The sequence below is a fragment of the Sciurus vulgaris genome (genome assembly GCF_902686455.1).
Source record: "Sciurus vulgaris genome assembly, chromosome: 7".
Lineage (NCBI taxonomy): Eukaryota > Metazoa > Chordata > Mammalia > Rodentia > Sciuridae > Sciurus > Sciurus vulgaris.
The window spans coordinates 103780812-103793658 of record NC_136467.1 but is presented as its reverse complement, the minus strand read 5'-3'; the positions used below and the strand labels follow the sequence as shown (position 1 = coordinate 103793658).

Genomic DNA, 12847 nt, shown 5'->3' with positions numbered 1-12847 from the left:
TGGTTTTAAAATTTAATACGTTTGTAAAGATTGCACTGTTAACATTATTGAGAACATTGTAACTGGTATTATCATTACATTGCTATTCAGAGAATTGATGCCCTGAACCTATAGAAATTCCAAGAAATGAATTAAAATATTAATATTATAGACATTACTGAGTATGTTTTCTTTTTTTAGTAGCTCTTCTAAATGGAGAATTTTGTTTTCCTCTGAGATTTCTCCTGATACTTTATCAATGATCAATTAACCAAAATAAGACAATTATGATTTATCTAGAGAAGGAAAAAGTCTAGTTACTCCAGCCTTCACCTACTGATTCAAAGGCTGAGGGGGCTCTGAAATAACAATTTGTTTTTCTAATGTAAGCTGTACATGTTTAGATTCAGAGATGTCAAACATTTTTGTAAGTATACTTCAAGAATAAAACAAAGCCAGGCATGGTAGCACATACCTCTAATCCCAGTTACGTGGGAGGCTGAGGCAGGAGGATCACAAGTTCAAGGCCAGCCTGGGCAACTTGTGAGATCCTGTCTCACAAAGAAGCGAAACAACAAAACAAAAATAATATACTGAGGCATCCACTTTACAAAGAAGGTCATCCTAAAATTGGGAGACAAACCTCTTTCTACCTACTTCTTTAATAATGTCTGATGGGCTCTAACTGTAGATACAATTACAAATCATTCTATATGAAAGGGCCAAGGTAATTTATTTGAGATCATCATAAAGATAAACTATCTTGCTCTCAATTATAAAACATTTATGATAATTTTTGGAAGTAATGGGAATTGGATAACTATTAGGATATGTTAGGAGAGGAAACCTTTGAGGTGGGTGGAATAGGAAAGAAAAACTTTATCCAACTCAAAATGGGTTTTTAATGTTTTGAGATTTTCTTTAGGAAACCAAAGTACAAGCAAGAACTATTTGCTGATGCAAAGTTGTTTTCACAATATGAATTTGTTTAGTGTGTTCATTAGGAACGTTCTGTACAAATGGCTAAATGCAAATTAATTGGACTTTAACATTAAACAATGAATATGAGTAGGTTTTTAAGAGAAGCAATTCTGCAAAATGGAATATCAATCCTATTTAGTTAGAGTCTCCACCAGAGGGCTAAAAGAGCATTTCAACACAATATATTTCTCAATAGCTGCCTTAATGGCAGGTTGGCATTTGAAACTGGACATGTTTCATGTTATCTAACTACCAGTCATCATTCTTAAAATGTACTTAATGTAATCACAAAACAGTTGACTTAATTTTGTTCCAGGAAACTGAGAACAATCAATTTCTTATTCATATGTCTCTTTTGCCTGTTTTTGTCTGGCAATGAACACATAGTATCTAAATGAAGGATTTCATTGTGACTTTTTTTTTTTTTTTTTTTGCTGTGCTGGGGATTGAACCCCAGGCCCTGTACTTGCAAAGCAAGCACTTCACCAACTAAACTATCTCCCCAGCCCGCTCATTGTGACATTTTTAATAAAATCATTTTAAAAAATTAAGAGTTTGCTAGTTGGAAAGAGATGTGTGACTGGAGACAGGAAGGATGGCATTTTTGGTGAGGCAGTCTACTTTGAGAAAGATGATTTTTAAAGCTCTTATGCAGGTCCCTTGAAATTTATTAATTTTACGTATATGTTATAGGCATAGGGCAAACTCCTGCCATCAGCCGGCACTTTGTTTAGATGTAGGCACCACAGACAAGTGGACTCCTTGCACTTCATAGCCCACAGCTGCCACTGTCCATTCAGCCTTCATCCCCAGGTTCTTGAGGAGCAGAGCTTGGGACAGTAGTTCAGGTGTTTTTGTTTTACTGAGGGGGTCTTTTTAGAAAAGCATCCTGTGACAGAGGGAGTAATCCTAATTGGAAAGGACAAAGAATGGACAAATGCAGTTTCAGGTTAAGGCCAGCCTTGGCCTGATTCACAGCCAGAGAGGTCTCTGCATAAATTGCAAAGTTATCTACACCTGTGGCAAAGAAACTGCCCTTGAATGCTTGATACCAGTCATCGGCTGTGGCAGTAGTGTGGGAGGGCAGGACACCCTCTCAGCAGAGAGGAAGCCTGGGAGAAGGCATCTGTGATCACTGAAATAGAATAAAAATTATGATGGAGATATTTTATCTTTTCAAATTCAGTCTATGTATATTTTGTTAGTACAGTGGCCTAATGTTATCCAAATGCTATTACTTAGTATTTTTATGTGTTTCATATTAGCCTGTACCATATGAAATTGCCACTGTTTAGTTCTTGACCTACAAAATCTTCAGTTTCATCATTTGGTGTAGCTTAACCTAATAGTTTATTTCAGTGCTTAAATTCGTTTTGTTATACTTTTACTTACCACATGCAAACCAAAGCCATGTATACCATGCTGTCCTGGCAGAACCAAGGAGAATCTTCTTTTGAAATTCCAGGGTCAAGTTTTCCTCTGTTGCTATATCTTGCTTAACATGACCCTGTTTTACTCCTTTCACTAAAATATGAACATAAAATTCTTTTAGATTGTTCAATTAGTTGAAGTTTACCCACATGGTACTGATGAAAGCACAACTCATACATATTATCTACAGTCATCAAATAATGATGGCCATACACTCTATGTGTTCTATGAATCAAATGTAAGTCTTTTTTGGGGGGTAAGAAAGATCTCTGTGGGTCTAGGCCTTTAGGTTAGATAGAGCTATTTATTTAGCTCCAGTTGAACATTAGACCCTTTCTTAGCCACATGAAAGCATTCAAGTGAAGTGTAAGTCTGCTCTATAGACTTAAAGTATTAATCAAACATTGGAACATACAATATTTGGAGGCTATATTTTTAAGAATAAATGTTCACAGTAGTCATATCTTTTGGTTAATTCACTTTTTTTTAATCAGTATATAATGTCTTTTTATCCTTTATAATTTTTCCCTTGAATTCCTATTTTTAAGATAGTGAGATTTCTTTTTATTTTGATGCATATTCAGGTTTTATTTTAATGCATATTAGAAAGATAAATCATTTTCCTCCTTTGACTTTCAGTTACCTATGACTTGTTTTTATGTCTCTTCTTGGCCATTCTTTTCTGAGATTGGTGGTTTTTTTTTTTTTTTTCTTTCTGATATTGACCTTTTAAAAATTGCTTTGGTGCTGGGGATTGAACCCAAGGCCTCATGTATGCTAAACACATGCTCTACCACTAAGCTATGCCCCCAGACCCTGAATTTGTTTTTTTTTTTTTTTTTTTTTTGTCTTGAGAAATTTCTCTTAATTCATAAGAGTATCTCAATATATGGCCTTAATTCTGTCATGTGTTGTTGTTGTTGTTTTGTTTTGTTTTGGTACTGGGAATTGAACCCAGAGGCACATTCCCAGATATTTTTTGTTTTTTATCTATAGGTAGGTTCTCACTAGCTACTTATGACCTTGCTAAGTTGCTGAGCTTGGCTTTGAACTTATGATCCTCCTGCCTCAGCCTCCAGAGCTTCTTTGGATTACTGGTGTGTGCCACCACACTTGGCTGTCATGTGCTTTTACATGCTTCATAACTTTTATTTATCTTTTATTTCCAGTTTTCCATTAGAGAGAATTCACTGGTTTAAAATGTTATTCATCCTATTCTGTTGTTGATTGCCCTTTATTTAAGGTTCATGCTCATGTTTATAAGTTTTAAAATCTGTATTTTCTCTTAATAAGACACTTTAAGTCTCTTTGGTCCTTTCCATTACCTCTCATCATGTTTAGACTGTCTAATTCTAGATATTTATTTCTGGCATGTTACATGGTCACAGATACTTTCTTTATTTTCCATGGTATTTCATTTTGTTTTGTTTTGTTTGATGGCAACAGCACACTTGAAATGTTTCACTATCCTTCCTTCCTATAGTTCTTGGAGAATAATCCTATATTTCTTCTCTTCTTATTCAAGTCCTTGATGCAAGAAAGTTTTTAAAGCAGGCCTTCATTTGGCAAATGTTCTGAGGTTTTGCATTCCTCAAATACATTTTATGCTCTCACATTTGAATGAAAAAATTCTATGTGATATTTTAGACAAATATGATAGTATTATAAACATTTTTATCCTACTTTACAAAAGGTCTCACTCTTTGGAAATGTTGAAACCTGTTGGCAGTGCAGAGTATTTTTTCCATGGGCTTCTCAGAACTACCATGGCTGTTAGTTCATGGCTGTAAAAAGAACATAACTGGAAGACCTCCTTAAGGGAGGACTTAGTCTCCCTCATATCATTCAGGAAGGGCCACAGTCTAAGACCAAGTTAGAGTGCCCGGAAGAATGATTCAGTGGGCAAGGTTTAGAGGCAGAGGGAAAACACGGAGTGCGCTGGTAGTTTAAATGTGTCTGAAGCACATGGTGAAAGTGTTAGGAAGAGTTTACCAATCTTTGAAACAGTTTGAAGCAACGCATGGAGAGATGTGGACTGGCAGGCATCACGGAGGAGGGTGCTCTGGAGGTTATGGTCTGCTCCCATGCCCTTTACCATCCACACCCTTTCCCTCCTCAGCCACTATTGCCCTACCCCACACTTCCCTAGTGATACTGCTGAGGGTTAGGGTTAACAGAGAACAGAGTGGGGTTCAGTATGCAGTCTTTGGGCGGGCGATGGGACATGGCTTCAACATGTCATAGTCATACCTATTCCTCCTCTTAAATACTCTTCCAAATCCTTACTCTGGATCAATTAACAGCTGTTAACACAGTGCTGGTTTATAGTGTGCATTTGGGAGGTAACTCACTGCCAGTGAAAAAGAGCTGGGATGGGAATAAGGCAGAGGCAAGAACGGAAAAATATTTATGAACTTGAGACTCTTAGTATAGAAACATTTACTTTCTCATCATAGGTCACACTGAAATGCAATACAAATACCCCTTGTCTTCCAAAGAAGATAAAGAATAGAAAGAGAAAGAAAACTATTTATTATCCTTTGGGAAGAAATAAAGCTTTGGTTTATGATTGTACTACACCAATATGATATTAGAAACAATTGAACATGATGTTTTGTCTGCAGTAGTAAGCAACTAATTGTGCCCTTAACGGATTGACCAAGAGAACAACTAATATGCTTCCTTGTCAATTTCAATTACAATTTCTGCTACTTATTTTGAGCCCTAAAATCGTATTGGAATATAGATTTTGCTCCATTTTCATTACAATCTGGGAGCCATCCACTGAAAAAAAAGAAGTGAGCGGTGTAGTTGATCCCCCAGGGAAGTGGTTTTCTCACTAAAAAAGAAACAACTCTAGATGAAAAATATGAGTCAAGAAAAGGATATGGTATTTGTTTTTAAACAGGTGGAACATATAGCAGACAGAACAAAATTCCATTATGATGTTTTTTAGAATGTGGTCTTTGGAAAGCAATCCTAATATGTCCTAAATCTCTTGCCTCCTAGCCTAGAAAAGAAAAGGCTAAGAATAAAAATAGAATAATTTGGGAGTTTTCAGTCATATCTCAGGAACTCCATTACAAAAATCACAGCAGAAAATGTACTTATTTCTCACTGGTGTTCTAAGAGTTTAGACCCAATATAATATAATAATAAAATAATAATCAGCACTCAACAATGAGTGTTCTGTCGGCTTATAAAACAAAGAACATGTATACTGACATACTAATTAACATGTATTTTCAATGAGCATATGGTAATACTCAGGGAATACACAAAGGAATGCTGTGAAACTTAACAATGTTTATAAAATTTCAAAGAATAAGTGGCAGAACTGAGGACTGATATTAAGGGCCCCAGGTTATATTATCTAGGGAATTTAACTTGCTGTCCCCATGGGCACAACTTCTACCTCAGTTGTGGCACGGAGCAGGAAACCAAAAAGAGATAATTTTAGTTCTGAGCATCATTTATCAACAAATAGTTTTTTGCTTAAGGATTACAGAACCAATGAATTAGTGAACTAGAAGAGGAACTGGAACACACCTACCTGGGACCAGATATTAAAGATGAGAAAACTGAGGCCCAGGTACAAAGTGATTTTTTTCCAGGTCACACAGGGAGTGTGAGTGGGATAGACATTGTTTTAGTCTGCTTTTTAGCCATGATGACCAAAAGACAAGACTAATTTTAGAGAAGGAAAAGTATATTTGGGGGCTCACCATTTAAGAAGTCTCAGCTCATAAGGAGTTGGTTCCATTTCTGGGGCTCAAGGTGACAGAAAATCATAGTGGAGGGAAGAGCCTCAGGATATGAAGATCACCAAGAAGAGAAAGAGAGAGAAAGAGAGAGAGAGAGAGAGAGAGAGAGAGAGAGAGAGAGAGAGAGAGAGAGAGAGAGAGCTGCCCTCACAACAGACAAAATATATACCCCAAAGGCAGGACCCCCCCCCCCCCATGACCTACCTCCTCCAGCCATATTCTTCCTGCTTTCAGTTACCACTCAGTTAATCCTTATCAGGGGATTAATTCACTGATTGGGTAATGGCTCTCGTAACCCAATCAGACATATTTGTAAATCTTTGGTTATCACCAAAAATAGATTCTGTATTTTTAAATATAAAAATGAATATTCACATTTTTCTGTATTACATTTTAAAAATATTTGGGCTCGTGAAGATTAAATCTTTAAGACATATAGCCAATTTTCTATTATATAGGAGTGGAATGTTTTTGCCTATCACAGAAGCCAGCTTTTCCCTCATAGCAGATAGTAGGAACTGGCCTCATTAAAGAAAGACTCAGCCCATATTTTGTCCAAAGGCATAGAATCATGAGCAATAAAATAAATCAACTAGTGTTTGGTTTACAACAACTAGGATATGATGAACCTTATCAACAAGCAGCTTGCAATCTTTTGGGGAAATGAAAAAAAAAAAACTGATAACAGTGTTCTTTCCTTTAATAAGCATTTTCAAGAGCTCGCTCCTTTGAATTCAAAGCGAAGTTGATGTGTGTAGATACTTGCACAGTAATTCTCTGACTTTCTCTACTTCATTTTGCCCATCCACTCTGAATTTTTTCCCTATTTTCCAATTGCCCTTATTATAATATCTTCTTAGCGATTGATTAACTCTGTATGAACTTGTCATATCCCTTATTCCTCTTAGGTAACTTATCTTTTCAATTTGATCATCTTGGAAAAAATTTCCTTCATCCTTCCCTTCCATATTGGCTCAGATTTATCTCTAACGAATACCTGTAACACTCGGTTCTTTTATTTCCTAAAAAAATATTTTGTTTGTTTTTATATGTTCCTGATTATACAATTAGTATCTGTCCCGCTAGATTGTAGTCTCCAAGGGCAAGGACATGGTCACTGGTCACTGGTATGCTCTGACATCTAGAAAAGTACCTGGCACATGAGCAGGTACATGATAAACAGATCTGTGGTAGAATTTTAACTACACAACTTTTTTAAAGCAAAAGAATTATGAGGATCAAACAGAACTCACTTTGGGGAGTTAAATGGCTTCCAGTTTGCAAAGTCTCGTATAAATGAGGATATGTTTTGGATGCTATAAAAAACTCCTAATTCTTCACTAATTCAGAATTCTTTAATTTTGAGTCAGAAAAATTTGTATCTGTTCTCTAACCATTTCATTCATTCTACCTTTCTTTCAATAATTTATTTTTCTATACTCACACAGTGTCTCCTTTGTGCTTTATGAGCCTCATGCCAGGTACATAAAACCTAAAGATGAATGACACATGATTCAGAACTTCCAGTGTCTGATGGTCTCATCATGACATTATACTTATGAATCAGACAGCATTTTATGTAGGCTTTGCTACAGTAATTTTTTATGTGTACATTTGAGAGATATTCTTAAGAAGGTCACACTTTATCTTGAGTAGTTGGCATTTCTAAGTAGAGAGACAGAGGTAGAAGGTATAGCTTACTTTGACAAATGGTGTGAAGGAGGTTTACAAGTTGTGGCTGAACACAAAAGCAATCCCAAAGAGGTAAATTATGGACAGAATGTGTTCCCTGAATTTTAAAGGTTAAAACTTCCTGCAATCCTTCCTCAACTTTAGAATTTATGGCAGTCAGGAAAACTTGCTTCATCTTCAGATGGAAAGTATCTCACAAATGGTAGAGCCTTGAATTCCATTTCTCATGTACACTGAAGACTTGACTGATTCAAACACATCTCCTCTTCCTCCTCCCCTTCTTCTCAGTCCATCCTTTCTCACCCTGCCCCACCTCCTTTCTTTATTCTTTGTTGTATTCTTGTTTCTCCTATGGTATGAGGGGATTTTGCTTCTTTTTCTCAGCTACAGAAGACCATATTACCACTAGAGAAGCAGTAGCATATGTGAGAAAGTCAACCACTTCACAGAATTTTCTGTGAGTTTGTTGGCAGCTGTGTTCAAGAGTGTAACACAAATCAACTGAACTTTTTATTTGAATACCACTTGTTGATTATCCAGCAGTGAGGAGTGAGCAAAGGTCTAGTTAATCTGTTACACGATATCTAGGACTGAGTTTTCCACCCAGGATGAAAGTATAATTTTCTTCTCATTTTCCTTGAGCTTTTCATTTCATTCATCTTTCTACATTGAATAATGCCCTGATGATAAAATTAGTGGCTTTTCAGTTATGTTTTTATTTTTTCCTTGAGGAAAATAAATATTCATTCTCCAGAACACTTACCACCAAGTATACATGTTTGCCCTGTCCTTCAGCACCATGGACTCTTTTGATAATAAGCCATTTATCTATGTAAAATTTATTTTAATGTTAAATTGTTTTGTTCTGACCTTGGCAGGGTTTTCACACCATGTTTTATTTTCCTTCCCACTTGACATCTCTATTCCTCATGCATTAAAAAATGTCTGCATTCAACATTATTTCTTTCCAACATTTCCCAACTTTTTTGCCCTAATCAGTTTTTATGTTTGCTGCTTTTTCACTCATCTTAGAGAGTAGGAGGGCAAGAGTCATCCAGAAAAACTTGATTCTGTTCTAGTTCCTTGGGCAATATTTTCACTTAAATGTTCTTTTCTTCCCCTTTCTTCCTCACTTCCTACATCCTTCTTTCTCCCTTTCTTCCTACCCTTGTTCTCTCAGTCACAGATTACTTAAAAATCTTTTAATCCGTCATCAATATTTTGCACATAAGTCACAGCACCATTTAAAAAAAAAATAAAAGTCTGATCACATGTGCCCCTTTCTTGCTTATAATACTTCAATGATTTCTCATTGTCAGAGAGAATAAAGATCTGGACCTCCTCTGACCTTGTATCCTGTCTCCTGTGAGACCTTTCAAAGCTGCACCAACCATTCCTGACTGCTTCTGATCTATAAATGGGACACCCTTGACTTAACCACCTGGCTTTCTCTTTTCCAATGGGCTTCACTCCCTCTTGTCTCTCTCCCTTTTTCTATCATCTTCAAAAGATCTCTCTCTCTCTCTCTCAATCTCTCTCTCCCTCCCTCCCTCCCTCCCTCCCTCCTCTCAGTACTGGAGATTGAACTCAGAACTTCCCACATGTTATGCAAGCCCTGCACCACTAAGCTCATCCTCAGTCCTTTTTATTTTTTATTTTGAGACAGGGTCTCAGTAAGTTGCTCATGCAGGCCACAAATCTTCCTGCCTAAGTCTTCTGAGTTCACAGGGAGACTTTTACTATTTCACATTCCCTTCTAGAATAGTCTCTGGAAACTCTCACCCCATATTCCATTCACAGCTCTCCCACTTTCTAGTTCTGGACCTAACTAAATTATTTTTTCTTTTGGTGCTTTGGTTTCCTCATCTGTGAATCAAGGTTATTCTTGTCCTCATCTCCTCAGGTTGTTGTGAAAACTAAATGAACAAATAAAAATAAGTTACCCTGTGAGTACATAATGAATAATGATTAAACCCATAAAAACCTCTAGATGTTAATATTAAATTTCAGTCAACTTACGGATAATTAAAAGGCAAACCTACTATGCTTATAAATAAAATAAAGCATTCTGAAACCAAATATAGATAATGTGGAGCTTAATAATTATTGAAGATCAATCATTTTCTGTTCTCTTTTGATTCTTAGAATAATAAGCACATAGTCGTGTGTGTGTGTGTGTGTGTGTGTGTGTGTGTGTGTGTGTGTGTGATTAAACCCAGGACACTCTACCACTCAACTACTGTGCTGTATCCTCAGTCCTTTTTAAAATGTATTTGAGACAGGGTCTTATAATGTTGCCCAGGCTGGCCTCCAACTTGCATCCTCCTGACTTGGCCTCCTAAGTTGCTGGAATTACAGGTGTGCACCACAATATTAGTTTTTGAATGCAAGATTACAATGCAATGGACTTAAATTAATGAACACCTATAAAGGAAAGTGAATATAAAAGTAAACATCATATAATGACTCAGCTGCTTTTCTAATCTCAGGTAAAAATATTTTGGGGTATATTACCAACACTTAAAGCTTTCAGGATGATTCTATTTTCCTATATTGGGAGATTAGAATGAAAGTTTGACATTGTACAAACTCCCATGATTCATGTAAATACTGTACTGCTTAGTCTAGCTATATTAAAGTCTCTGCTGTGTCTAGGACCAATTACTTGGGTTTGAGGTTTGAAGTAGTACAGAGGGTCAGATCCTTAGCCATGCTTAGGATCTCTAGGGGAATGATAAATGGGAGCACACAGGTGCCTTCAGTCTCTTCCTGGAGTGCTGTTTACATCTCTAGTTGACTCTGCTTCTATTTAAAGCAGTGGTTGTGGGTAGCTAGAAGAAATCTTGATGCTGATACACAAAAGGATTTCATAGTTGGGAACACAGTGTAAAGCCTGGAATTTAGCAAAGCTGTAACTTTAAATAAAAGCAGCTTCCATTCCTGAAAGTGTCTTGGAACAGAGGGAAGTCTGAGGAAATGTCAGGCAGGGACTTCTTGGCCTTCCCCGCAGCCAGGCAGGGCTGGAGTTCTCCTGGGACAAAGTCTAATTATTGACCTCCTTGAAATTGCTCTTGAGGATTTGGAGCTCGTCACTGTCCCATTTATTTATTGCCCAAAGTAGAATTCTGTTGAAAGTGAAAGGGGTCCTGTCATTTCCATATCCCTGATTTTCCCAGGGGAATAGCAGAAATTAGGAATGCTAGCAAACAGGTCTTGTGGTCACCTTAAAGTTAGAGCAAGGAAAGATGGTGAATAACCAAAAAGCAGTAATTGTATTTCATTAAAAATTGTTGCTATGTCCCCCTCTTTGTCTCAGCCTGTCTCTTTCTTGCATATGGCTGGCTTTCTTCTCTTAATAGGTTTAAGTGTAGGTGTTGTGCTCAGTAGACCCATGCAATAATAAAAAATTTCATATAAGAAAAAACCTCCCTTCTGTTAAAGTGTCACTAAGTTGTAAATTACATGATAATAATAACACCATAGTGAGATTGCAATGTTTATGAAGTCTTTATTGAAATTATTAAAATTCACAATAATGTACATTTTATATTCCAAATAAGTATATTCTATTTAAAGATTCATCTACATTAATTGTGGGTTTGAACATGATTTGTTGTTTAAGCTTTTGAACTTTTTTTATAAGAGGCCGATGTGGGAGTGTTGAAACATAGGTTTCACTTAGTTTCCTTTATGTGAAGTCTGTAGTGTGTTTTGACAATTCATTCATTTGATGAATGGTTAATGACAGTCTATGGTATATCCTAAGCCCTGTTAAGAGTTTATGTGTGACATAAATAAGATGTGCACTTAGGTTCAAAATATACACCATCTGATAACATATACTCCATGCTTTTTTTAAAATGACCTTTAAATCTTAATAATTACACTTGGTAGAATGTACTATTATCTGTAATAATATATTTATACCATTACCTATCTATTTAAATGAAATTTAAATATTTATTTCTCCTTACTCCTACTCCTGATCACATCCTGGTCATCTTTTCTGTGAAGCTGAGTCATCCAATGGTGGCTATTCCTGAACATGAAACTCTTGATTCCAAAGAGGTAAATGTAAGACACAATTGGAGATCAAGTTATGCATTTCTGTGTGATCTGGACTGTAGAAATAAGACACTTTTGTTTATTTTTTTAAATACTAGAAAAGAGTCATTTTTTTCTCAAAGAAAATTATAATTCCCTAGTCCACTATGTTGTTTGGACGAATATACTCATTTAATAAGTATATTCTTGCTCTGTATATCACCTTGACCACACACCAGTTTCCTGGCCCCAGTGTCTGTCTTTGTGATTTTCTCTTTGGGTCCATCACTCGGGTCTTCTCTCTCTAGAGGGCCAGGGAGTGTCCCATAAAACTGTGGTGTTTTTGGGGGCAGGGTCGCAGTATTGGTGATGTCTCCATTTCAGTTCATGGGAGGGTGAGGGTTTCAATAAGCACCCCCAACCTCCATTGGGAGAATTGGTACACAGCACATCGCACATAGGCAACATGCAGTTGACTCAATCACATTCTCTAGGTTTAATGCCAGTGTTTGTTCACTTTCCTGTTTGGAACTGACAAACAGGAATAAATTAAAACTCCCTCCTTTTATTTTTACAAATGCTGTACTATACAAAGAAAACAATTTTGTAAAAATACTCTCTGTACGTTTAATTTTGTGTTCAAGAGAAAGGATAATTGAACAGTGTTTTCTTCCACATCCTTTTAGATAAAATGGAAAATGTGAAACCAAAACAAGGTGAACTTTAAAGGACTTCTCTTTAAGAAGGGAGTGAATTCACACATTCATTTTAGGTGCATTCACAAGTGAACTATGCCTAATATTGCAGTTTCCAAATTTAGGAAAAATAAGCATAAAACAAAAAAGAAGTGGAAATAGTGAAATTCCAAATAAAACTTAAATTTGCATTTCTAAGACATATTTTCCACAATTTAGGGTATATTATGCACTTTTCACAAACTGACTTCCTTATTCATA

General features: G+C 36.3%; 1 protein-coding gene across 20 annotated transcripts in view; it reads left to right on the top strand.

Moving 5' to 3' along the window:
* MLIP (muscular LMNA interacting protein) overlaps nt 1-12847 on the top strand; it is a 233480-nt gene that overhangs the window by 213977 nt on the left and 6656 nt on the right. For 18 of the 20 annotated variants that reach the window (XM_079147617.1, XM_079147631.1, XM_079147623.1 and 15 more), the window contains one exon: nt 11862-11915. The exons of the other annotated variants lie outside the window; for them this stretch is intronic. In XM_079147617.1, coding sequence (XP_079003743.1) covers nt 11862-11915 — 54 coding nt within the window. The remainder of the gene's footprint in view (nt 1-11861; nt 11916-12847) is intronic. 20 annotated transcript variants of the gene reach the window in all.